General features: G+C 42.9%; 1 protein-coding gene across 1 annotated transcript in view; it reads right to left on the bottom strand.

The window, feature by feature from the left end:
- The window catches only part of GEMIN5 (gem nuclear organelle associated protein 5), a 35,574-nt gene that overhangs the window by 6,618 nt on the left and 1,578 nt on the right, over positions 1-27,378 (bottom strand). The window contains exons 3-25 of the mRNA XM_037907959.2: positions 24,023-24,204; positions 22,830-22,981; positions 22,005-22,121; positions 21,273-21,405; positions 18,217-18,379; positions 17,364-17,576; positions 15,694-15,779; positions 14,860-14,954; positions 14,179-14,315; positions 12,596-12,669; positions 11,837-12,018; positions 10,786-10,925; positions 8,028-8,199; positions 7,535-7,753; positions 7,011-7,124; positions 6,383-6,511; positions 5,418-5,513; positions 4,991-5,128; positions 4,320-4,467; positions 3,316-3,435; positions 2,443-2,653; positions 1,410-1,667; positions 347-509 (exon numbers count right to left, since the gene is read on the bottom strand). Coding sequence (XP_037763887.1) covers positions 347-509; positions 1,410-1,667; positions 2,443-2,653; positions 3,316-3,435; positions 4,320-4,467; positions 4,991-5,128; positions 5,418-5,513; positions 6,383-6,511; positions 7,011-7,124; positions 7,535-7,753; positions 8,028-8,199; positions 10,786-10,925; positions 11,837-12,018; positions 12,596-12,669; positions 14,179-14,315; positions 14,860-14,954; positions 15,694-15,779; positions 17,364-17,576; positions 18,217-18,379; positions 21,273-21,405; positions 22,005-22,121; positions 22,830-22,981; positions 24,023-24,204 — 3,442 coding nt within the window. The remainder of the gene's footprint in view (positions 1-346; positions 510-1,409; positions 1,668-2,442; positions 2,654-3,315; positions 3,436-4,319; positions 4,468-4,990; positions 5,129-5,417; positions 5,514-6,382; positions 6,512-7,010; positions 7,125-7,534; positions 7,754-8,027; positions 8,200-10,785; positions 10,926-11,836; positions 12,019-12,595; positions 12,670-14,178; positions 14,316-14,859; positions 14,955-15,693; positions 15,780-17,363; positions 17,577-18,216; positions 18,380-21,272; positions 21,406-22,004; positions 22,122-22,829; positions 22,982-24,022; positions 24,205-27,378) is intronic.

Below are 27,378 nucleotides of genomic sequence, written 5' to 3'. Positions count from 1 at the left end.
GCATTGCCGTAGCAGATCACCTCTGGGGTCAATTTAGCCAGTATCCTGCTCAGGCAGTACCAGATGCTTCAGAGGAAGATGTAAGTAACTCTGCAGAGGACAATGATGGATTAACCGTGTCATAGGGGAAGTTTCTTCCTAACCCTAGGCAGTTAGTGGTTGGTTTACATCTCCCTTACATAATGTTTTAACCTAACTAGTGTAAGCGTGGATGTGCTGATGGGAATGTCTCATTCTTTGCTAGATCTTAGCAGAACTCCGAAGCCCACTGAGTGGACTGGAGTTTATGGAGATCCCGCACTGAAGAGCTGCTCACAACGCCAGAAAAATGAAGGAGGAGATTTACCTTTGGGAAAGAGGAGATTGCAGATTTCTTGCATAAGAATAAAGTTCCCGGCATCATAGCTGCGGGTCACAGCTCCAAGAATAGTCTTCACTGCCTCATCCCATGAAGCTGTCTCATGGCTCAGCGCTGCTAGGGTCAGATCATGGGAGATATGGAACAGGAGCTAGAGGAACCAGCAGAGTCCTTGTTAAGAGTTTTGTTGCAAGCCACGAAGGGGTCTTCAGGATAACAGAAGTGCAGCCATATGCAAGGCTTGCAGGTTGTTTTCATTGTGAAAGGAAGCCAGTAGAGTCCCTCAAAACATATCACTTAACCCCAGCCAACTTTAACATGTGCTCCACTTAACTCTGCTACAATGTACATATCCTCTTTCAACTGAGGAGGTCAAAGCACTTCAGAGCGACAAGCAGGACTATGGGCTTTACAATGGCAAGCATGCACCCTATTCTACAGCTGGGGAAACGGGAGTATAGAAAGGTTAAGTAACTCATCCAAAGTCACAGGGAGCCTGGAGCAGAGCTGGACACTGAACTGAGATCTCTTGGGTCTCAGTCTAGTACTTCAACCCTAAGAGCACTCTTCCCCTCCTAACATCTTGAACCATCAACCTGGCCGTGGGAACCAATCCAGTCTGCCGCACAGTGAATGATTAGTGTTGTTGTGACCCCAGCCCTATAGTTAAAGTTGTGTTTGCATTACAGTAGAACCCCTATTTTCCCTACTGGAGATTGAGGATTTCATAAAAATCGAAAACTTAATAAAAAGGAACATCTCAAAATTACAGTAGGTCTGTTGCACAAGATGCAGTACGGGGCACTGCCTCACTTTCTTCTCGCCCTTCACACCACAGCAATGAAGGCACTGGAACGGGAAGACTTGTTCTTCATAGACATCATTTTCATTGTGAGATTCTTCCCTCCCTCCCCCCTTGGGAAAAATGGTTCATATCACTGCTCGATCATAAGATCAGCATTTGTAAAACCAAGGTTCTATTCTATTACCTCATCCTGTCCTCATTTTCAGAGGTGTGAGTGCTAGTACACACAGATTCTAGATAAATTACCTGTTTGGGATGTGTGTTGCTGGTGGCAGGAGGATACTCAATACTGTGCAGCTGCTCAAATACAGTCCTGGTCTGTTCAGTGGTATTCACACCAAACACGCTCCGCCACACCTCGCTCACCATCTCCAGGAAAGAGTCCTGGTTCCTCACAACCCAGCTGTGGTAGCAGGGCAGGGAGCAGCTTTTCCGTTCAGTTGGATTCCTTTTGCTAAGGCATTTGCACAGCAATTCGTTAAGGCAGAAAACTAGTCTTTGTCCCTGCAAGCGAAATGGAAGAATGTGCTGAACAGTTGCTAAATCTGAAGATAAAGAAAAACCTTCAACGATACGAGAGTAGATTGAATAAACCCCCTTGACAAGTAAGTTCAGGGAAATCTTGTTTCACAAGTTCCGTGCTCCAGGCATAGCTACTGTGGGATGATATTTATAGGCCAGAAGGGGACCCTTATGATCATATAGTCTGCCCTCCTCCAGAACTCAGGCCAGAGAATTTCGCCCACTAATTCCTGTATTAAGGCTTGGCTTGAGCTAGTGTGTATCTTTTACGAAGATATTGAGCTACATATTCTTCCCACTGTTGACCTCTGCTTTGGTAGAGTGACCCCACTGCAGCACCTGATCTCAGCTGTATATTTTTTAAAAAAAAAAAAAGTCACAGGACAATTCAACAATGGTAACGCATGACTTAAAAAAGACACAAATGCTCTCCCAGGGTACAGTTCTTCCCCCTTCGTGTGTTTTGGCATCTCTCTCCCTTTCACTCCTCCATGTTAAGATATCCTCATGCATACCTGTCTAGCTTAGACTGCAAACCACCAATGACAGGGATACTTTGCTTATCTCTGCAAAGTATCACATACACAGTGCTACAGAAATAAACCTCAGGCAAAACCTTTCAGTCAGGAAGAACCCCAAAGGGAGTTTTCAGCTGGATCATAGCAGTATCTGGTGGCTGTTCTAATGCAAGGCAAGTGGTTGCTAAATGGGTCTGTATCTGGAAGGAGCCTGTTGCTATAGGGGTAAGCAAACTCACCAATAAGCTTTCCTGTTGCTGAAGGATCTCCTGTGCCCCCACCCAATTCCTGGCCGATAGCAGCTCCTGAGCACATCTGAAAGAAAATGTTGTCGCCAGATCCTTTTCTCCAACTATCTGAGCCAGCTCCGCAGCCGTTTTAAGGGATGCCACATCCCCCTTTTTTGCCAGCACTTTAACTGCATCATAGGGAGAGGCAGCCCCCAGGTAACTAAAGAGAGAGATGAAAACTAATTAGCAGCAGGTTAGTATTAAGATGTCATTTTCCCACTCCTTATTGCAGCAGCCCCAACCTGCGCTGTAGAAGTAGTGCCTCAGTTCTCCATCTGTAAAATGGAGTTAACAGCACTTCCCTACCTCAAAGGCGTGTTGTGAGGATACAAACTGAGGTGCTCAGATACTAAGGTAATCAGGGCCATGTCATTAGTCACCAGAAACCATGGCCTCAACAGAGACACTGGATTTATGGCTCATTACAAGTCTGTAACCCACTTATGCCCTATAACTGCAAAATGCCAACTTAATTTTGACTGGTCTCTTGCAACACATGTTAAATCCTGATGCTTAACAATCTCTTCCACCTTGTATTTAGCTGTGACTCTCCCCGTACTTTCCCCTGACCTGAAGAAGAGCTCTGTGGAGCTTGAACGCCTGTCTTTTTCACCAACAGAAGTTGGTCCAATAAAGATATTACCTCACCTACCTTAACTCTCATTCCTCTCTCTGAAAATCTTAAGATGGGGCCACCAAAACCAACAGTCAATTTCTCAAAAATCTCAGCAATTATGTTTAGAATAGTCTCTCAAGAAGAGCTAGAAATGTTCTCTCTTTTAGCCAGTAAGACAATGTTGTTCCCTTTTTGCTGGCACCTACCATTTGGCTGCCGTGGAATAATGACCATCTTTTTCCAGTATTGCTGCCCAGCAGGTGTAGAGATCCTTCAGGACTGGATCTTCTGGACGCAACCTGGCCTTGGCAATTACAATCGCTTCCCTGAGGCAAACAAGAGAAACTCTTATGAAAGAATCCACTTTAAAATATTACCTGCATACAAGACCACACACTTAGGCCCACTCCTTTCACCGCAGCAGTCTCCCTGGGGTTTCAAAAGGAAACTAGCTCAAGTATTTTAGGCCCAAGATGTAGGAGAGACTTATCTCAAAGGATCAAACTATTGGTTCACTTAATTATGGAATTCCACCTCCAGTAGCTGCAAATACCTGATGCTTCTGAGGAAACCAAAAAATGCTAACACACCTGGCTAGCTATGCAATGCAGTATGCCTAGGGGGAAAGTTTATTTAAAAATATGTATCTTGTTTACAGTAACTAATGGTAATGAGAATGTTTCCATTCATTGTTATTTCACTGCACCCTATTTAATTTAAAAAAGGAACACCACTTTGAAATCCAGTAAACTAAAGTAATAATGAGTTAACAGTATTTTCATATACAAAACCTGCCCGAGTCCCCTTGCCCACTAAGTATTATGATTTTGTCTTTTTCTCTATTTTGTAAAATGTTTTCTCAGTCAAGCAAACAAAAAAAAAAAAAACTGACTGGCTATACCAGGGAAAAAGTGGGACTGACTGAAAGCAAAGTACTGCCAAATTCACAAAAGAAAGAAATGAATATATATTTTCTCTAATCCTTTTCAGTTACATTGATCTTAGGAGTCACCTGTAGCAGTAGTTAAATAAATTCAGACAGAAGTCTGATTTTTAAGCTGACTAGATCCTTTTAAATAATCCACTGCAGTGTCTGTGATTCAGATATTACAGTACCATATATAGTACATCAGAGCCAAGAAGTGAAACTGACAACAGTCAGACCATTCCATTTGCATTAAAAACAGTCAAAATGGTCCAGGGTAGTGACCTGTAAAAATGGTTCGTTTTCAGTAGCTCCACAGCCTCGTACACTTTGTGAATGGAGAGGAGATGGGAGGCAGCCTTGACATACTGTTCCTGAAAGCACAGCTGTTTTGCGAAAACTTCTACTGTCCACACCCAGGCCCGATAGCCAGCTGCAATACAGAAGGTAGCATAGCTAACGACAAGGGCTTACACTTAGGAAGGATTCCCTGTAAAACTGACTTCTAAATTCAGTGACTTCTGCACATAACCCCTTTCTGCCTTAGGATAGCTCGTTATGTTTTAAGCCTTCTAAATTGAGTCAATCTAAGCAATGGGACAGGGAACAGGTTTGGAAGTGACCAAGGGGCTAGATGGTACCAGGATCAGTTCTTACAAGTTTATTTAAACAAAAATCAAATGACTGAAAGGACCATTACATGTCAGAGGACAATTCGTTTTTGTGCTTGGAAGTAAGATAATTGCCCTGTCTGGGAACCCAGAAGGAATCCACTGGGCATTCTTCCCTCCTCTCCTAGTCCCAGAGATTGTCTGTGTGGATTTCTGCCTGTCTGTTTTGTATCCAGGTATTGTTAGCACAGTGTTATAGACAAGACCTGCTTCTGGTCCTGCACAACTAACACTAGGATACCCTTAAGAGCTAAACCCATTTGCTTACATGTTAGCAGAACATACCCATGGGTGACATTGCTACCAGCTGGTCTGTCAACTCTCCCCGCTCAGCAGCTGACTGGAGGATGCCGTTCAGATCTCCTTTCCACAACATGAGCTGCTGAAATAACTCCGAGTGCCCATTCTCCAAGTGGCTTTTTCCTATTTGAAACAAACATGCCTCTTGGTTCGATACCAGCATGACTGCAATAGTGCTATGCTGCACAGGGGAAAGTACGTTCACCCAGGGCTAAGACAGAGGTCTGCATTTGAGAGAAGCAAGCACAATGCCTTCATCCAGGCACCATGTCTGGCTCCAGCCAGTGCTCTTGCACCCTTGTTTTAATGGACATTAAATTCACAATTAAACAAGATTCAGGTCTCTCTCTACATATGGAGGATAATGGAAACAATCAGAAATGATTCAAACCTGATTCATTACCCCACTTACCTTCCTCCTCCATCATCCTGTACAGTGCAGCTCTCTCTGTAAACATCCCCAAATGAACGTGATCCCCTGAGTCTGGGGCCAAACCCTCACTCAGGCCTACCAGAGAGAAAATAAAGAGAGAGTAAGAGCTATCTACATGCAGTGAACATAACCAGGAGCAACCAGGGAACAGGGGGCGGAAAGGAGAAAGAGACCTTTAAATCCGTTGTATAATTACACTTCACTTTACCTTCAAAAATACTTATAGCAGATAGCTTCTGCTCCCTGTCCTGTATACAGAACAGATCGAATTGGTTTTCATATGCACACCACGTCTATATCCGATTTAAAGGACCTTCAGGGTGGAGCAAGAATATTTATCCAAACCCAAGTTCAGTTAGTATTTTGATTTGTGCCCTTTGCATCTAAGGAAATCATTGTGTGAACAAAGACATCTCCCTCACAGCCCAACTTCTCCTGCAATGAAGTGATAGTCTTGTGTTTGACACTAATCCATTGCTATGAATCAATAAATATTTGAGTTTGCTATAAATAATAAAATCTGTAACACAAACACAGACTAGGCTAAGGGGGAAAGCCAAAGTCATGAATTTTCATGCCTACAGGTATAAAATTTTATCCCACCTGCACTGTTTAGACCCCAGATTAGAATGTGCCCAGTATTGGTAAGGGTATTCCAATCCCCCAGCCTCAAAAAGTGGCCACAATGGCAGAAGAATGAAGCGTTATGGGAAGGATAAAACAAGATTTGTTCACCCAGTCCTATGTAATGGCCCAAGATTTTCACAAGGCGATTCTTAAAGTTCATTTCCAAAAGCCATATTTAGGTGCCTTGATATGGATCCAGGAGCCCTATCTTTGACACCCATTTGTGAAAATCTTGGCCAAAATGCTTTTGGGGTGGGGTGAGGTAGGGGGATGCCCTAGCTGAGCAGGAAGAGGAAGCTGCAGCTCATCTCCTGTACCTTTGGATCTTAGACACGTAGCCAGCCTCAAGCAGTCCTGATGTAATTCGTCTTTCGACCTCTGGTCCATAGATGTGCTGAGAGGTAGGATAGACCGAGGTTTTCTCTTCTTCACAGAGGCATCAGGGACTGGAATGAAGTTAGTCACATTTTAGTCATTGTTGCATAGTTTCAGCACTAGCCATAATCAGTTTCTCCCTCCCACAAAAGAAACCAACTTATGACACAGTAAGAAATGGAAACTTAGGTGCTCTAGAAACTGTGTCTAAGCACCACAGACACCTGTTTTAGGGTATTTCTGCCTTATGAATACTAATCACTATGCACAAACCAAATGTTTTTCTGCCTCCCGGTTTATACTGAAGATAGTAACTATATGTACTGAGACATTCACATATCACACTAAACTTAGCCATTTTTCCTGCTTGGCGGGTCAGTTAAACCAAAAGTAGTTTGAACTAACACGATGAATAGCTCTGAGAGCTCTCTCTCCAGACATTGCTTAGCTGATGTAACATTAATATGGGATGCTGCTCTTTTACAGGAAACAAGCCTCAAAGTGTGGTGGCTCTGTCTGGTCCCTGAAACCCAATCTGTGTCATGACACTTGTGCATGAAATGTACCAACCTGGTTTCTCTTTAGGGTGATCCTTTTTCACAGGAGTGGTTTTATGATTCATGAAAGGTTTTGGCAGGTCAGATACAGAACAAACACGTGGATGCAAAGGGAGCTCCTTGGAAACTGTGGGATTAAATGAATGAAAGAAACAAGAAGCTATGGACAAGCCAAAGACATTAAAAGATGTAGTGTCAAGGTTTAATGTAGTGTCAGCGATAGGCTGAGCAGCTTTGGTTCCAATGTAGGTTTAACTTCTTGTAGCTTGAAGTATTAACTGAAATCAGTAATCTAGAAGGAATCTGCAAAAGCTGCTCCAAGTTTGGTCAAGGGACAAACCAGAACTTGGCTGATTCCAGGATCACTTGAGAGGGGCATGAATGTGGCACAAAGTCACCCTCCCTTCTCCAGCTGCCCCAGGCACATACAAGGATTTGGTCCATGGGCATGCTATTTCATGACTATGATCTCAATTTAGCTCTCCAGGCTACTAAGCCTCTTCCATTAACTAAGACAATCTTGGGACTGGTAATTACCTGCCAGGGAGACCTTGTCAGAGAACTCCTGCACTTCCTTTTCTTCCTCATGGTCCGATATCCCATTCTCATCTAACAAATTGTCTACAAGCTCTTCTCCATTCACTGAGTCGCTCACACCCTGCTTTGCTGGAACCTTCCCCACGGGCTTTTTCTTCTTCTTAGCTTTGGGTTTGGGTTGAGAGCTCCTTTTTTTCTCCAAGTCTGTGCTCTTTTTGCCTGGAAAAGATTGCAACAATTATGTCTAAGAAAAGAGCAATCTGCTTAGATATTAGCATATCACCTCTGGAGATCAGAGCTCCCATTTTGGCTTAACTTCCTAGACTATAACGCTGGAGGTCTCATCTACAGCTCCACGTGATCCTGGACACGGAGGATCTGCCTAAGAACTAAAGGGCAGATTTGAATTTAGAACAAACATTACCACTGTCTATTTCATTACTCCTATCCCCACACCTCCCCAATACAGAATCCTCTGCTCAGGTATACTGACCTTGAGGGGGCCGGGTATACTCCTGCTTTGAGGTTAGCCATTTATGAACACAAAAGTCATCTGCTCCTGTATAAACAGAATCTGGATCCACTGGTGACCACTGAACACAAAGCAGCCGGCCCCGGTGCCCTCGATAATTGCACAGTGGCTCCTCCTTCAGAACATCCCACACCTAAAAACAAAAGCCCTTTTTTAGAGAAACCAAATATCTAAACATGTCTGATACTCCTCTAATGTTCTGTATCATCATCTTCACCCATCACCAGCAGCTTTACATTGAGAGGTCTCCAAAGTAGTCTAGTATGTTTCAAGAACCAGTAACCCAAACCCAACACATAGAAGGAGTTGCTGAATAGTCCCTTTTGTTGCTACTGATAACAATTGTACATTCACGTAACATCTTTCATCCTGAAAGATCCAAAAGTGCTGATGAAAGACCCATTTAACTGAAGCTGTGAATCAGTTTACCATTACTGAAATGCAGTCACTTATGGCTTTAAAACACAGCAACTATTAAGCAGTGTCCAGAAACATTGTACAACAGAATATCCTTTAATAGATACGAAAAAGACCCCATAAAGAACCCTAGAGCTAAGGAGTTCTCTAATAGGATTAAGTGATTGAGTCTAATAATTCAAAACACAGCACATCTGAAAAGTTTCAGTGTCAAAACTGAGGATACCTTCAGAAGGCTGGATGGCAAATTAAGAGGCCTTTATTTGTCAGAGATGTCTCACTCTATGCAAAGCATTGCAGACTTGAAACTGGATGTGTTTTGAAATTTAAGATCAAAGCTTGTTATCCACAGTGTAAACTCAGACTTTGACTGCATGATCAGACTACGAAAACCCATTCCCTTGCTCTCAGGCCAGGATTCTGCACTTTCCTTCTGTTGAGAGATGTGATTACCTACATCTAAAACAGAGATAGTTTTGTGCGTGTGTGTCTCTGTCTTTCTCTTTCCTCTTAAGGTCCAAAATCTGACAAGTAAGTGAAAGGGAGATGATGTTCAAATATTTGACTCTAAAATAGGAATGTTTGTAAACAAAATCTTTTCTTCATCACATGGGCTAAAGATCACTAAAGATGTTTTAGTTAATCTTTAAGGCATCATGGTGGTGATTTTCTTAATGTAGAATCAGTGTAGCGTGAATATTTTCCCATACGTAAGTTGCGCAGTACTGATCGATAAGATGATAGCGCCAAGTTCTGCATTTCCATTGCAGAACTTCTATGGAGCTGGATGGGAACTGTCCAATGAATATTTTTTTCTAGTGGAAAATGCAATTCCCATTTAGTTAAACTTTTTCATAAAAAAAATCAGGTTTTGCCAGAAATGTTTGAAAATTTAAGCAAAATATTCCTTTTGGGGTCAGGTTGAACAAATCGAAACATTTTGGTTTAACTTCGTCTGACATTTATCACGCAATCCACAGCAGTCTTCCCTCTGCTCAAACTGCCATGATGCATCATGGAAGATAGGTTTCAGAGTAGCAGCAGTGTTAGTCTGTATTCGCAAAAAGAAAAGGAGTACTTGTGGCACCTTAGAGACTAACCAATTTATCTGAGCAATTTAAATTGGTTAGTCTCTAAGGTGCCCCAAGTACTCCTTATCATGGAAGATGGAATTCAGCCAGGGAGTGCAGCCCAGAGGAGCCTGGGCACATGTAAGCACTGGAACTACAATTCCCAAAAAGGCGCAGCAGCAGCTCATGAGAACTCGATTAATATTGATTCAAGACAAAAATAAATGTCTCAATTCGGTTCAACAAACTGAAATAAAATATTCTGATTCTGGAATGTTGAAATGTCTAGTTTCTACATTTCTCAATCAATATTTTTAGAAATTTTCACTCCACAGAAAATTTTGATATTTTGACTGTTCCAACTTGTGAAGAAAATAAATTTTAAATATCAATTTCCAACCAGTCCTAGATGTCTACTTTCTCCAAAATGTTGCGTGTAGTTCTCTGCATTTTCATTCTACACAATTATTTCAGTGCCAGAGGCATCATTAGGAAGTCCTTACTACTTGTACTGTTTCATTTTCTCCTCCAACCAAAAACACACATAAGAATAGCCATATTGAGTCAGACCTATGGTCCATTTAGCCCAGTATCCAACAGTTGCTAGTGCCAGATGCTTCAGAGGAAATGAACAGAAAAGGGCAATTAGCAAGTGATCCATTTCCTGTCATCCAGTCCCAGCTTCTGGCAGTCAGAAGTTTACAGACACCCAGAGTACAGGGTTTGCATCCATGACTATATTTTGGCTAATAGCCATTGCTGGACCTATCCTCCATGAATGTATCTAATTCTTTTTGAATCCCGGTATATTTTTGGCCTTCACAATATCCTCTGCCAATGAGTTCCACAGGTTGACTGTGAGTTGTGTTAAGAAGTACTTCCTTCTGTTTTAAAACTGCTGCCTATTAATTTTTTCTTTGGGTGACCATGTCCTTGTGTTATTTATCCCTTTATATAACATTTCCTTGTTCACTTTCTCCACACCATTCATCTCTGGTGCTGCTAAAGAAGCAAAGGAGTCTATCACTTTACAATTTTATCCTGTAGGGGAAAATCATGCTGTCCTTTTCGGCAGATTTCTATCGCAGAGAAGTTTTCAGCAATACCACAGTTTATCTGGCAAAGGAGTCATCCCCACATACTCTGCTGTCAACTCAGATTTAAAAACATTGCAGAGGAAGGAGGATTTGAAAGCAAAAGAAATGTAATAATAAGTGGTTCCACAACCATACCTGTGCCGTGCCATCATAGCAAGCAGATACTAATCTCCCCTCATGGTGCGGGCTCCAGGCCAGACTGGTGATTTTAGCCGTGTGCCCCACCAGAGTTCGAAAAGGCTCTGTTAGCGTCGCAGGAGTTTTTGAAGAGCTCTCTGAAAGCAAACAATGGAGGTCAGGTAAGGCTGGGACGACAAGTCACTCCAATGGAATGGAAATTGTCACATCAGGCCACATTCACAGTTGGCAAGGAGCCCTGGGGCATGCCTTTCTTAGTCTGAACAAAGCAGTGAACAAAACTGCACGTGTAGATGTAGGTGAATCGCTGCACATGCACCCCAACCCTGTGTACTGAAAGCTTGGCTTACAACGCTCAACACTGCTGCATGCTGGTTTATTAGTGACCTCTGTCGTCAAGAGCTTTGGGAGAAGGTGTGCACAAAGGACTAAGCAAAATAAAGTTGCCTTCTATTGGCTGCATTCATACTAATTCACGTCTCCCCATATTGCAACTCACAGGTTCCTCGCATTCCGCGCACGTTGTAAAGGAGCAGTACTGTGTCACACGCGAGCTCTTTTTAAGCTGAGATTTCTCACGGTTCAACGTGTCTCAGATTTCTCTGCCTTTTTTCATGTATTTCAAGACATAAGCAAAAGGCAAGTTTTTCAGAGAACTGAAACAAGCGAGCCCCCTGCCATCAGAGGGGAGTACTACACCCCATAGGAACCTTGTTGCCAGCTGCCTACCAACTCTGCTCCTTACGCAGGCCTGGGAAGGATCCCTGATGAGATACAAGGTGCCTCTCCTCATTCAGGGCTTATGCATGCAGTCCCTGCCAACAGTCCCAAGCCCTGCTGCCTGGGGAAGCGAATACAAGAATGGGACCCCAAAACAACTAACTGTTGTTAAAAAGGTGAGGAAAAGGACAAATCAACTCCCTTTGGAGTCAAGGAGTGAAACTCAGTCACAGAGCTCCCTAGGGAGTGTAAGGAAAGGAAAATACAGAAGGGGGGGGGGGGGGATCACATTCCTGCAACATCTGAAAGTATAAGCCCAGGCAGTTACCTATGACACTCTTTAGGTTATGCACATAAATGATGGCATTGATTGAGCCTGAAGCTATCATGTAGCTCAGCTCTGGCTGGGTCCCGTGCTCATGATGCCAGCGAATAGCATTAATCAGTTTATGATGTTGCTGGATGGTGCAGAGCAATTTTAAGGTAGGAGCCTGAAATATTTCAATTGATCTGAAATTAAAACAAACAAAAAACACAACATGAGAAATTAGTGAAAACTGGGATTTGCTAAAGGATATATGTTTCATCCCTAACGTGAATATTCTGTTGTTATTGCACATTAACAGGGTATAATGACAGAATGTGGCTTGGAGTGGTTCAAGAAATTAATGAGATTTTCACCTCCATAAACTTGGCTCAAATCCTGGCTTAAGTCACAGGTGAAAACAAGCATCCTGAACCTTATCAGTCAGTTGTAAAAATCAACATACATGGTGGAATGATGGATTGTGTGCGCTCATGAGAGACCCAGCTCTAGGATGGTAGAGAAGATTACCAATCAGGACTGAGGTGCACGAGCAGTGCCATGCTGGAAGCACCTGCCCTCCAGCATAACTGGTTCTAGGTAAAGCTAACTGTTTCACTGACATGAAAACAAGAAATTCCTTCTCCCTCAGATACACTGACAGGGCTGAAGGTCAGAGATAAATCAGAGCAGTCACTATGCTGACTCTAGATGAATTGACGTAATCAGCTGTTGATTGCATATATGACATTAGCATTAACCTAGGTCTTAAAGAAAACATACCCATCTTCGTTACCAAGAGCCAACATTTTGCCATCTGGTTTCCAGCTGATCTCAGTGCGTGCAGGCAATTTGTACTGAAGAAAGAAAACATACCAAAGAAAAAACACAGAGCTGTTAGCAGTAACTGCTGCAAACCCTTTCCTTCCATGAAATTCAAGAGAATTAAACCAGTAGTCAAATTGGGAGTTTGTAATTAGAAAAAGACCATAAAAAGAGAATCCCCAATGTCTGATTTCCAGAGCACATTTTGTAACAGAGATGCGTGCTTGAGTGATGATAAAATAGGTCCTATTAATAGCAGGACTAATTGCTGCAGGAAATGGTGACTCAGGGTTATCGATTCAGACTCTAAAAATCTCAAAGGAAGTTTCTCTGGGATCCAGTGGGATCTGGGCACCTAACCCCACTGAAAATCCCAGCCTTTGTGAACAAACTCATAACTTCTATTTCGAGTTTATAAAGAATTTAATTATTGTTACAATTCCCCCAATCCAGACCTACATTATTGGTAATTCTCAATTTAAGATGCTTGTTGTTTCCTGTTGGGCATGGATTTCCCCCCTTTTATCTCTAATGATGCTTTTGGTTTGAAAGACTAGACGAGAGCCTCAGCTGGTGTATGTCAGCAACGCTCCAAGTCATCAATGGAGCTTTGCTGATTTATACCAAGTGAGGAAGTAGCCCACTGTGTTTACTTCTTTGTTTTGCCAAGGCATAATTAACCACCCCTCTTCCCAGGTCTGATCACTTACAATAGCCTACTCTGCTCCCGCTGCAGTATGGTTTGAGATGAACTTCTCCACAGCGCTTAGTAACCTTATTGCAACAGCATTTCATTAAAAAAAAATTAGTAAACTGCACTCAGAGAGGTAGTGATCTAATAGGTCCAATGATAAGAGCAAAGGACTAGGAGCATTTTGAGTTCTCAGGTGGCTGACCCACTTTCATTCACTATGTGATCTCAGCCAAGATACTTGGGGGAGATTTTCAGATGTTCGAGTCTTAACTGCCATTTGTGCCTCTGCAAAACTCTCCCTCAGTTCACAAGGAAGTTGAATGCAGAAATGAGACTGAGGTGCGGTCTGAGTCTGAGTACTAGAGCTAAAAGCTTCACATTTTAATCGCAGAGCTGTGCTTCAAGTACTTTGCCTTGGTTTCCTGATCCGTAGAACAGTGTTAAGGATACTTGTTTGCCAGCTTCAGAGGGGCACTGTGGATTTTAATTAATGTCTCGAATGCTTTGAAGATGAAAAGCGCTATAAGAACCAAGTATTAATTTTAGAAAGCCAAGCACTTCTCTGAAAACAAGAAATAAATTACAAAAACAGAAAAACAATTAGTGATAGCTTTATTGTGAGAGAAGATCTGCTGTCTTGCCTTAATGAAAGAGAAAAAACTTCTTCAGGGGCAAAAGTGTATGTATTTAGATGCTTTAAATGTCTCTGAAATGCATCTAGGAAGGATTTCAGATGCTTTATTTTATTTGCTATAGATTCATCAGCAGGACAGAAAAGAAAAAACAGGGATGGAACGTTAACATGCAAGTAATTTCTACTCCATGACCCATAAAGAATTATACTCACTTTGATTGAATTAGTGTCTCTGATGACTTTATTGATGTCATTTGCCTCTCCACTAAGCTTCCAAGGATTGTGCTGTAAGACAATACCTTCCCCTGCACAGCTGTACAATGTTACAGAGGGCCTGTCACCATCGCCTCCTATACAACAGAGATAAAAGCTAAATACAGCCTTTTCCTACACAGACCTAAGTAGGGGTAATTGCTCCCAGCAAAAATACAACCCCGGACTGAAAGAGTCATATGTGATTTGGCAGTAAGAGATTCTCCTGCTATAACCCATTAAAAGGGCCACTTTCAATACTAGATGTTTACACCTCTTAACACACTGACTGTGCATGGGGTTTACCTCCCTCTAGTGGCTGGCCCTGAGCAACATTAAGAGCTTGTTATTTAACAAGGGTCAACTCAGTTGCTCGTCTAGCTCAAGTGGTACGGGCTGGTGAGTTTGGTGCTAAAGGTCCCAGGTTTGATCCTCAGTGATGACTGCAGGGTCTATGTGTATATGTCACTATTGGTTCATTCCTTCTTGAGAATGAATCTATTAAAAAATCTCCAAGGGCATAGGCATCATACCCAGTGCACACCGACTCAGCAGGAGGGCTGATATGCCATCTCCACAGCATCCACACCCTCTACAAGTGAAAGGACTTCCAGTTTGCTATAGTACGGTTCCAAGACTCACCGAAAGAAAGAGGGGGAATCGGAGGGCCCCAGGCTAACGTGTACACAGTCTTCTTGTGATAGGTGCTGGAGATCTGAGGCGGCCTATTTTTGATGCTGGATAGGGAGAGGAGCAGGGAAGAGCAAAATAAGTCAGATTTCAGAGAGGTGTAGTGAACATCCCCAGACAAATCTCACATACAGAGAAAGCTCAAAGCACAATGGCCATGAGTGAAAATGGACAAGCAGCAGTTCAACAGGCCAAAAAGCAGAAATGCAACCAGCAGCACACCTCACAATTGCATCCTTAGCTACACTGCTTGCTACAGTTAAGATTATAGCAGGACTTTTCTTGTATGCCACATTTGCACATGCTCCTAGTTCCCTGGAAAGTTCTGGCTGAAATTTTCTATGCCTGGTCTGCACCCATAAGTGATATTTGGTTGGGCAATTGGAGCAAACTTACATCAGGAACTACTAGGCACAGCGGGAGATACTGGCAAGATGGACACACCCCAGATCCAACCAACTATGCTCTACAGCTACTTGTAATTTAATCCTACTCTCTGAGCAATGGCTTGCCTAAGCTAAGGACACTGCAACAGAGAAGACAGTCAATGTACATTGAGTAGGAAAGGCCTGAGTTTCAGCCTTGGCAGTGATACTTATTATCTTTATCTAATGCTATTGAATGCATGCAATGGAAAAATCATCACTAGAAGCATCACAATAAGTGAGAAGTTAAAGTGTCACTTCAAACTGCCCATGAGTTTAAGAAGGTTTCATTATTCCCATCACTGTAGCAACTATAATTTGCTCATCAAAACACCGATCAACTTGAAAACTAGTTTCTTACTTGCTGGAGTAGGTGTCATACATGCCAACCTTTCCATCATCCGTTCCAAAGGCTAAGCAGCCTTCTTTTGTCGGATGCCAGGATAACTGCAAACAAAATAGTAATAAAAGGTCAAACAACCATACAGGCATATGGCTAATTCCTATCCCCTAGTGCATTTTTTCCAGGGATTATCTAGAAAAAAAAAAAAAAAGGAAAATCTTGAAATTGGGGAGGTAGCACCATCCTTAATAGATCAACCCCTTGCTACCAGGCCCACCAGCTAGACACTTAAACTGATCTCTTGTTGAGAATATGCAAGGCTCCCTCTCCGTTTATCGTGGGTTGGGAGAAACAGAGCTGGAGGCATTAGAATGCTCAGAGTGGCAAAAAGCAGTTTCTACTGAAGACATATACTGTTATTTTGCCATCAGTGACCCTAACACTCGCCACAGAGCAGGTACCTCTTGCTAAGCTGTGGTTGAACTGTAACTGCAGTTAACTATGCCTTGGCACCCTGCTGTGAAAGGAAAGCCTAGCGACAGAGTTAGAAGATGACAATGGGGAAAAAACGGCCAGAAATACGCTATATAAATGGACCTTTGTCAGTTTTTCCCTACACCTCACACAGGCACCTGTAGCTGCATCAGTGTTTAGAATTCTGTCTCTAGACATGAAGAAATATGCTGCTTGCAAATGAATCCACACGTGAGAACGTGGGCAATATACTGGCTTTATGTATCTATTAGTTGGAGAAAACATTTTCCAGAAGGGAAGGGATAAATGAGTAAGTGTGACAGATATGGGCAATTTCCAGCAATAGACTTGAAAGATCATTTTATATTAAGTTTATGCATTATTGTGGGCCAGGATTGTATGTAAACTCTCGGGGTGGGGAGATATGAAAGATATAAAACCTGAGAGTTCAAAAGACTACACTGAAAACGTGCCAGACAAGTATGGACTTTTGGGACAGTAAGTGTGAAGTAGATTTCATGGGGAATCCCCAGGGAGATGTTAATGCAAATGCAAAAACCCAGCCTTTTGAAGCTATGCCCAGAGGAGAGGGTAGTTATCTGCTGATTAGCTGTTACAGAAGGCCAAAATCAAAGGCCCCGAGCTGTATAAAGAAATGGTTGATTTGCCCAGTCTCTGTTCTGGTTCTGGATTTAAGATAGATGAACTTATAACCACAGGGAAAACCCAGTTATGGGTTTTGATGGACCAAAACTTACCAGAGCCTGAGGTTGGAACTGGGGATGACCTCTGATAAGCTTTCTAGCAAGTGTGTAGGCCCTTTTATTGTTGTAATATGTTTTCTATATAATGGCTTTTACCGTACCAATACATGTGCTTGATTAGAAGGAGCTGTGGGGTAACTTATACCTGCAGGCAACACACTGATCACAGCCCTCGGAAAGAAAGCAAAGCACAGACACTGTCCTTTTTATGCTGTCTAGCTTGCTGGGGATATCCCGGTGTAGGCAGGGAGCGATGCAGCCTTAAAATCCCTAATCAGGAGGAAGTGAGATGTGGGTCTCTGCTCAAGAGAGGTGATGGCTAGGAGCTGGAAGCTTAAAGTGGGTGTCCTTGCTGGCCCACAAAGGGAGAATACAGGTGCAACTGCCCTGAACTGTAACAAACAGCAGGAAACAAAATGCAAGAGAAAAGACAACTAGAAGTGCACTCACAGCTGTGACCTTGGATTTGATGCCCTGCCAGAATGTTTTCACATCGTAAGTATTGCTCAGAGACAAGGTGTTCCACACCCGGATCATGCTGTCCCCAACACCTATGGCAAGGCAGCCTGTGTCCACAGGGGAGAAGGCCAGGCTGTAGACAAAGCCCCCAAGAGAAGGCAGAGTCCAGCAGCAATCTAAAGTCATCAGGTCCCAACACTTTACCTGGAGAAAGTGTGGAAACAAGAAACACCGAGGCTATGAGTTAGTAATGCAGTGGCAATAAAAAGAACTTGAGCAAGACAGATACTGAAAGGGTCAAATTTAAGACTGTACCAAGGATGCCTGGTTCCCCCTTCTAAGGAGTACACAACATAGGGACGTCTCTGTATCATGTGGGAGAGTGCCCATTCATTAAAGATGAGCAGTCCATATGGATAAATTAACTCATCCTCATGGCCCTTCTCCAAAAATCGCAGACTTCTTAGCTCCTTTAAGAAAGGCACCCGTCGCTTTAAAGGCACTTTAACATTATCTAGGCTCTACAAGCCACATATTACAGCGCTAATATATGTGATTTTAGCAAGGAAACTGGGTCTTGTTAAAACAAGGAGAGAAATGTATATATAAAGAGAAAAATTGACATGTCCCACTGTTAAATACTTCTCCCTCAAGCCCAGAGGGAGAGCGAGATTCATCAACCTCATTGTTATAAAAGTCTGAGCTCGTAAGTCAACAACAAATACATACAACCTGCCCCAGCTCAACCCAATTCTTAGGAGCAAAATTTGGGATATTCAGATTTAGCTGAAGCGAACGGTCTCAGATATTGTTATGCTATTGTAAGATGACAAGTGGTTCTTACATCCCTGTCCATTGAAATGGAAAGCAGTAGCTCTCTCCCGTGCACCTGCACTGAACATAAATTGAACACAATCCTTGTGTGATTTTGCCCTTCTGAAGAAGATCCCAGAAGCGTCCACTTGCGTTTCCCAGATTGGGTCAAATCCCATAGCAGTAGCTCACCTCTGTGAAAGGAAAGTGCACACTTTATTTTCCTCTGCACAAGAAATAGCTCTACGCATATATGTACACCCACCGACCTGTAGCAAACCAAAGTTAGAGTGAGTCGTACAGCTTTCTCCCTCAGAGATCTCATGGACAAACATGTATCATTAGCAGTGATCTTTGGACAAGTCCCAGGAAACAGAAGTTACAGTCTTACAAAAAGAAAAGGAGTACTAGTGGCACCTTAGAGACTAACAAATTTATCTGAGCATAAGCTTTCGTGAGCTACAGCTCACTTCATTGGATGCATTCAGTGGAAAATACAGTGGGGAGATTTATATACATAGAGAACATGAAACAATGGGTGTTACCATACACACTGCAACGAGAGTGATCACTCCAACCCCTCAGACAGAGACAAACACCTACAAGATCTCTAACAAGCATTCTTACAACTACAGTACCCACCTGCTGAAGTGAAGAAACAGATTGACAGAGCCAGAAGAGTTCCCAGAAGTCACCTACTACAGGACAGGCCCAACAAAGAAAATAACAGAACATCACTAGCCATCACCTTCAGCCCCCAACTAAAACCTCTCCAGCGCATTATCAAGGATCTACAACCTATCCTGAAGGACAACCATCGCTCTCACAAATCTTGGGAGACAGGCCAGTCCTTGCTTACAGACAGCCCCCCAACCCGAAGCAAATACTCACCAGCAACCACACACCACACAACAGAACCACTAACCCAGGAACCTATCCTTGCAACAAACCCCGTTGCCGACTGTGCCCACATATCTATTCAGGGGACACCATCATAGGGCCTAATCACATCAGCCACACTATCAGAGGCTCGTTCACCTGCACCTCTACCAATGTGATATATGCCACCATGTGCCAGCAATGCCCCTCTGCCATGTACACTGGTCGAACTGGACAGTCTCTACGTAAAAGAATAAATGGACACAAATCAGACATCAAGAATTATAACATTCAAAAACCAGTTGGAGAACACTTCAATCTCTTTGGTCACTCGATTACAGACCTAAAAGTTGCAATTCTTCAACAAAAAAACTTCAAAAACAGACTCCAACAAGAGACTGCTGAATTGGAATTAATTTGCAAACTGGATACAATTAACTTAGGCTTGAAAAAAGACTGGGACTGGATGGGTCATTACACAAAGTAAAACTATTTCCCCACGTTTATTCTCTCCCCCCTGAGGCTGTTCCTCAAACGTTCTTGTCAACTGCTGGAAATGGCCCACCTTGATCATCACTACAAAAGGTCCCGCCCCCCCCCCGCTCTTCTACTGGTAATAACTCACCTTAAGTGATCACTCTCCTTACAGTGTGTACGGTAACACCCATTGTTTCATGTTCTCTATGTATATAAATCTCCCCACTATATTTTCCACTGAATGCATCCGATGAAGTGAGCTGTAGCTCATGAAAGCTTATGCTCAAATAAATTTGTTAGTCTATAAAGTGCCACAAGTACTCCTTTTCTTTTTGCGAATACAGACTAACACGGCTGCTACTCTGAAACCTGTCATTAAGGTGAGCTATTACCAGAAGGAGAGCAGGGAGTGGGGGGTAAACCTTTTGTAGTGATAATCAAGGTGGACCATTTCCAGCAGTTGACAAGAACGTCTGAGGAACAGCCCAGGGGGGGAGGGGAGGGGGGGAGAATAAACACGGGGAAATAGTTTTACTTTGTGTAATGACCCATCCACTCCCAGTCTTTATTCAAGCCTAAGTTAATTGTATCCAGTTTGCAAAATAATTCCAATTCAGCAGTCTCTCGTTGGAGTCTGTTTTTGAAGTTTTTTTGTTGAAAAATTGCCACTTTTATGTCTGTAATCGAGTGACCAAAGAGATTCAAGTGTTCTCCGACTGGTTTTTGAATGTTATAATTCTTGACGTCTGATTTGCATCCATTTATTCCTTTAGTAGAGGCTGTCCAGTCTGACCAATGTACATGGCAAAGGGGCATTGCTGGCACATGATGGCATATATCACATTGGTAGATGTGCATGTGAACGAGCCTCTGATAGTGTGGCTGATGTGATTAGGCCCTATGATGGTCTCCCCTGAATAGATATGCAGACACAACTGGCAACGGGCCTTGTTGCAAGGATAGGTTCCTGGGTTAGTGGTTCTGTTGTGTGGTGTGTCGTTGCTGGTGAGTATTTGCTTCAGGTTGGGGGGTTGTCTGTAAGCAAGGACTGGCCTGTCTCCCAAGATCTGTGAGAGTGATGGGTTGTCCTTCAGGATAGGCTGTAGATCCTTGATGATGCGTTGAAGAGGTTTTAGTTGGGGGCTGGAGGTGATGGCTAGTGGCGTTCTGTTATTTTCTTTGTTGGGCCTGTCCTGTAGTAGGTGAGTTCTGGCTCTGTCAATCTGTTTCTTCACTTCAGCAGGTGGGTACTGTAGTTGTAAGAATGCTTGATAGAGACCTTGTAGGTGTTTGTCTCTGTCTGAGGGGTTGGAGCAAATGCGGTTGTATCGTAGAGCTTGGCTGTAGACAATGGATGTGGTCTGGATGAAAGCTGGAGGCATGTAGGTCGGAATAGCGGTCAGTAGGTTTCCGGTATAGGGTGGTGTTATGTGACCATCGCTTATTAGCACCGTAGTGTCCAATATGTATGCTCAAATAAATTGGTTAGTCTCTAAGGTGCCACAAGTACTCCTTTTTTTTGCGAATACAGACTAACATGGCTGCTACTCTGAAACCAGTCTTATAAAAGTTAACCCACATGATAAGGCCAAAATCCTGTCCCCACACTAGTTCCAATATCACTTCTTCCCCAGCACACAGGAGGCAGGGTTTCCTACTCAATGCTTTCTTGGCTAGCAACTAAAATGTCCAAAGCTGTAAAACATGTCCAAGCTGGTAAAACCTGCTCACCCAAAGCAGCTGGATACAATCTCCGTGGGATGGCCACAAGGCCAGTGAACAGTTAGCCAAATGCGCTCTTTAATAGCTGGGTCAACACCTCCACTTCTTCTCTTCAGAGTGGGCAACTTCAGGGTCATTACCCCTACAGAATCAAGAGATTAATTAGAATCTGGCCATTGAGCACAAGGCAGTCCTCTGAGAGGCTGCCAGGCCTTGCTAACACGAAGCCTCAGACTAAAGCCCCAAGTGCATCCCCATGTGTCCTTTCAACTGATTTTTAACAATTTCCCAGTATGTCAGTACCTGTCTCCCTGCTTTTAAAATCTACAATGTATTGTGAGAGTTCCTCAGAGCGGAGTCCTCTGCACTCTAGATTCAATTCTTGGAATCCCTCGAATGATGGTCAGAGCCACCATTCCCCATAACCGGTCAGGATTTCTTTACTTTCAGAAAAACATGTTTTGTGAGGTGGAGGAGGGTGCCCCTTCCGCCACTTACTCCAGCCCTGGGTGGCCTAGGAAACTAAGTATCTAGGCTGACAACAAAACCTGGGATTTAGTACAGTAGGGGCAGAGCATATTACAGCACTGATGGGGCCTGATCACATTTGAGCATCTAGACACTATTAACATACAAATGAATCATCATCACATTGCTGAACTAGCAGGCTAGCAGACAAAGTGGACTTATCATGCCACATGCACTGGCATTATTTCCTCTAGAAAGGTCCATTGGACTTACCTCTGCCTCTAGCACAGCTCCAGATTCGGATGGTCTGATCTTTGCTTCCTGACGCCAGGTAACAGCCTTTCGTTACAGCTGCCTCCTGCGTAAGCTCTCCATTTAGAACCTCGCCTTCTTCCAAGGGGAACATTAAATGGTGTTGAAATGATAGCAAAGCATATGAAAAACATACAGCGCTGTAAATATTAACAACTGCAATTACATTGCCCTGTGTCAGATAAACTTTATTTTTAACTCTTTGGCTGCCTTAGATCAGCTCGTGATAAAGAAAAGAACCAGAAAACAACCCTATAATCATGTACAGCTAGGCTTCTGTCTTTTTTCTATGCTTATCTGTCCTTTCCCTATGTTTATGGGTAGAAAAAATTTGAACTATGTGTAACCTGTACTCCCCGTTTGGGGAAAGAATTCCTTATACAGATGGGCCTCCATGTTCATACCTCAGGACTCAGACCAACAGGGGTTGACCGGTTTGAACTGGAAGAGACATCACAAAGTATGTTGAACCAAGCTATAAAAGCTCTACCTTGTTCTTTGTTCTGGGCTTTGCCATATTCCTCTGTGTAGGAATTGGTGAGCCCTTCAGCTGTCGTACTTGCTAGCATTAAAGTGCCTCATTTTATCTAAGAGTCCTGACTCTGTGTTTGTTTGGCTAATACAGAAGTCCAGGGAAGGCTACCCTCCCAACCCTAGAAGGGAGGGAAACCCTTTTTCCCTAACACTAGTGCATTTTTATTAATGAAATAAGGAACTTATCTGGCTACTAGCTGGATAGCCATATGAACTACAAGATACTTTGAAAGCACCTAACCGTTTATTTACCTTGAAGCTCTTCTTGCCGACTGTGTAACACTTCTTCACCAGGCACAGGGCACCATGCCAGAGAGTGAATTTCATCATCATGGCCTCTCAGTCTATGAACAACTTCTCTTTTCCTGCTGATGTCGATTATAACCACCATACCATCTTTATAGCTAAAGACAAATATTTAAATTCATGGAGAAATACTTGGATTCTCAAATAAACAAACCCGGGCAGACTCTTAGCTGGTGTAAACCAGCACAGCTCCACTAATTTCAAAGGAGCTACACCAAATGAGGATCTAGCCCCCAGGGCTGACAGTGCTGAGACACTGGCAGACCAGGTGCCAGCTCATGCCAAGGCTCAGAGCATCACTGAACACTGACAAATGCACAGCTGCAAACCAGTCTGGCTTGCCTGCGGGTTAGTGTAGTTAAAACAGATATTAGTGATATAAGAATGCGTGTAGCGTCAAAAGACAGAGTTTATTGACTGCATGCCTCATTCCCTGCAGGAAGGAGAGGCCTATGCATGAACTCATCATCAGCTTGGATTCTAGAGTGAACAGGATAAAAATCCCTTACAAGGAGAAACTGGGCCTTTATGCTGTCTGGACTCTGAGAGGCAAAGATTCCTAAACAAAAGCAAGAGATCTTCATGCTGCTTGGCATGGGTCACCCCTAAAGGACATATACAGCTGCTTATTATAGGCGCTTATATTACCTTTTTAAATCTAACACTAACTCCTTTGTGTGTGTGTATATGTTCCCTGTTTTAACCTTGTAAATAACTCATTTCGTTTCTTAGTTAATAATTTCTTCAGTTAGTTTATTACAGCCCACCCATCCCCCTACACTTCAGAGGCCAAGCTCCAGTCCAAGCCCGAACATCCACACAGCTATTTTTCGCCCCACAGTGTGAGCCCAAGTCTGTAGACCTGTGGTCTGAGAATCACTGCCGCAGGATCCCGCTTGCTGTGTAGACATACCGTAAATGTCATTTCGGGTTGTTAGAAGCCACTATGTCATACACCAGGTCAATAAAATACTTAAAAAACAACTAGAACCAAAAAAAAAAAACCCTTTAAGGTGTACTGGCCAAATCCCCAAACTACTGAAACTTCTGAAAGAATAAGCTTAAAATTGTACTACAGGCAAAACACACAATATCTACCTTGCAAACTAAAAGGGAGACACAATGTAACTAGTACTTACCCGATGGCCACCAAGTTCTCATGATGCGGGGAACAAGCTAGACAGAATATAGTTCTGGGCTCTGGGAAGAACTGCTGGCTGTCATTTCTGTTATACCAGTAACAAATGACTGTGCCTTTTTCATCACCGGACACAACCAAATCTTTCACGTGGGATGACCAATGCAAGGCTGAGATTGTATTCTGAAAAAATAGAATGCAGACTGATCAAGGGTGCCTACTGAAGCCTTGTCTTTAGGCTTGTTCTGTAGGCCCTTCGTCTAAAGGAATAATTTACAAACACACAATAGCAGGAAGCACATGGATAAGTCTGTTTAAGCAGCTAGAAGGTAGCAGAAGTAGTAGACCAGAGTTTTCAACCTCTGGTCCGCAGATCCCTCGGAGTCCACAGACTATGTCTAAGATTTCCAAAAGGGTCCATACATTCATTTGAAAATGTTTAGGGGTCCACAAATGAAAAAAAGGTTGAAAACCACTGACATCAACTATTGTAGACAACACTGTGAGAGGATGATCCTTTCATGGGGCCACCTCCCCTATAGCCCCACTGTTTGGTTCACAAGTGTTTTGTTTGCTAGATGGCCAGGAAAGACTCCATGGATCAAACTGGAAGGGCATATTGAGTGGGGTCCTGCAGGGATCAGTTCTGGGTCTAGTTCTGTTCAATATCTTCATCAATGATTTAAATAATGGCATAGAGAGTACACTTATAAAGTTTGCGGACAATACCAAGCTGGGAGGGGTTTAAAATGATTTGGATGATAGGATTAAAATTCAAAATGATCTGGACAAGCTGGAGAAATGGTCTGAAGTAAACAGAATGAAATTCAGTAAGGACAAATGCAAAGTACTCCACTTAGGAAGGAACAATCAATCGCACACATACAAAGTGAGAAATGACTGCCTAGGAAGGAGTACTGCAGTAAGGGATCTGAGGGTCATAGTGTATCGCAAGCTAAATATGAGTCAACAGTGTAACACTGTTGCAAAAAAAAGCAAACATCATTCTGGGATATATTAGCAGGAGAGTTGTAAGTAAGACACCAGAAGTAATTCTTCCACTCTGCTCCACAGTTAGGCCTCACCTGGAGTATTGTATGCAGTTCTGGGTGCCACATTTCAGGAAAGATGTGGACAAATTGAAGAAAGTCCAGAGAAAAGCAACAAAAATGATTAAAGGTCTAGAAAACATGACCTATGAGCAATGTTCCCTCTAATTTTTGACAGGCTGTGTGTGCAAAAAATTTCTTCTGTGCAAATTTTTGACAGGCCGTATGTGGAAAACATTTCTTCTGTGCAAATTGTTGTGCGTGCGGTGTTTCGCCGTGTGCACGGGGTTTAGGATCCATGTGCGCGCGCACACGCACACAGCTTAGAGGGAACAGTGCCTATGAGGGAAGACTACAAAAACTGGGTTTGTTTAGTCTGGAGAAGAGAAGACTGAGGGGGGGGGGGGGTCATGATAACAGTTTTCAAGTACATAAAAGGCTGCTATAAGGAGGAAGAAAAAATGTTTTCCTTTAACCTCTGAGGATAGGGCAAGAAGAAATGGGCTTAAATTGCAGCAAAGACGGTTTAGGTTGGACATTAGGAAAAGGTTCCTAACTGTAAGGGTGGTTAAGCCCTGGAATAAATTGCCCAGGGAGACTGTGGAATCTCCATCACTGGAGATTTTTAAGAGCAGGTTAGAAAAACACCTGTCAGGGATGGTCTAGATAATACTTAGTCCTGCCATGAGTGCAGGGGACTGGACTAGATGACCTCCCTTCCAGTCCTACGATTGTATAATCACAATATGAGAACCACTTCACTGTTACCTCTGTGAAGTCAAGGATGCAATATATATAAACTTACTAGCAGGTGAAAGCCTGATGTCATGCTGATATGGCAGTTGGGCCAAGAAATCCACCATATATGCAGTCTCCTTCATACAACCAATGAAACTCTCGCATGAAATTACTATAAGGTGGGTGTACAAGTGGTTGAAAGAAAGAAGAGTTCTTTCATACTCAAAGAAAAGTTATCAATGGTTCGCTGTCAACCTGGAAGGGTATATCTAATGGAGTCTCGCAGGGGTCAGTTCTGGGTCTGGTACTATTCAAAATTTTCATTAATAACTTGGATAATGAAGTGGAAAACATGTTTATTATATATATTACACCAAGCTGGCGGGGGTTGCAAGCACTTTGGAGGATAGGATTAGAATTCAAAACAACTATGACAATTTAGAGAACTGGTTTGAAATCAACAAGATGAAATTCAATAAAAACAAGTGTGAAGTATTTCACTTAGGATTAGGAAGGAAAAATCAAATGCACAACTACAAAATGGGGAATAACTGGCTAGGTGGTAGTACTGCTGGAAAGGTACTCACCATCTGGGGGGGGGGGGGGGGGAGAGGGGGGCGGGCGGGCGGCATGGGTCACTGTGCACCGCAAGTTGAATATGAGTCAACAATATGAAAAAGGTGTGAAAAAAGGCTAACATCCTTCTGGGTATTAACAGAAGTGCTGTATATAAGAGACACGACAGACAATTGTCCTGCTCTACTGGTCAACGGTGAGCACCTCAGCTGGAGTACCGTGTTCAATTCTGGGCGCCACCCTTAGGAGAGGTGTAGACAAACTGGAGAAAGTCCACAGGACAGCAACAAAAATGATAAAAGGTTTAGAACACCAGACCTATGAGGAAAGGTAGGGGAGTAAACCAAAACCAGGCATATTTATTCATGATAAAAGATGACTGAGAGGAGACCGGGTAACAGTCTTCAAATATGTTAAGGACTGCTACAAAGAGGATGGTGATCAACTGTTTTCCATGTACTTCTTGTCTTACGTTAATGGAATGGCTTAATCTGCAGCAAGGGAAAAAACTTTCAAACTATAAGGGTAGTTAAGTTCTGGAATAGGCTTCCCAGAGAAGTTGTGGAATCCCCCTCACTGTAAGGGTTTAAGACCAGGACCGACAAACATTTAACAGTGATGGTCTAGGTTTACTTAGTCCTGCCTAAGTGCAAGAAGCTAGACCTGATGACCTCTCAAGGTCCCTCCCAACCAGACACTTCTATGATTCTGTGCAAATTAGCTGTAGAGTAAGGGTGGCTGAGTGACCTCTGATATCTAGGATTCTTGGCATGGGATAGATACATGCCTTACTGCACAGGTGTAATTTGTAAAGTCAAAATGGCCAAGAACTTAAATACTGGATAACAGACTGCAAATCCCAGTGATAATTAAACCAGGTGAAATTATAAACCAAAAGTGCTTTCAAACATGCTTGTAGCAGTTTCATTACTTCACACTGACTCAGCAGACATTCTAGGCTTCGGCGTGACACACAAAGTGACAATCCTGGAAT

Source organism: Chelonia mydas, chromosome 8 (genome assembly GCF_015237465.2).
Source record: "Chelonia mydas isolate rCheMyd1 chromosome 8, rCheMyd1.pri.v2, whole genome shotgun sequence".
Taxonomy (NCBI): Eukaryota; Metazoa; Chordata; order Testudines; family Cheloniidae; genus Chelonia; species Chelonia mydas.
This window is presented reverse-complemented; position numbering and strand designations above follow the sequence as displayed.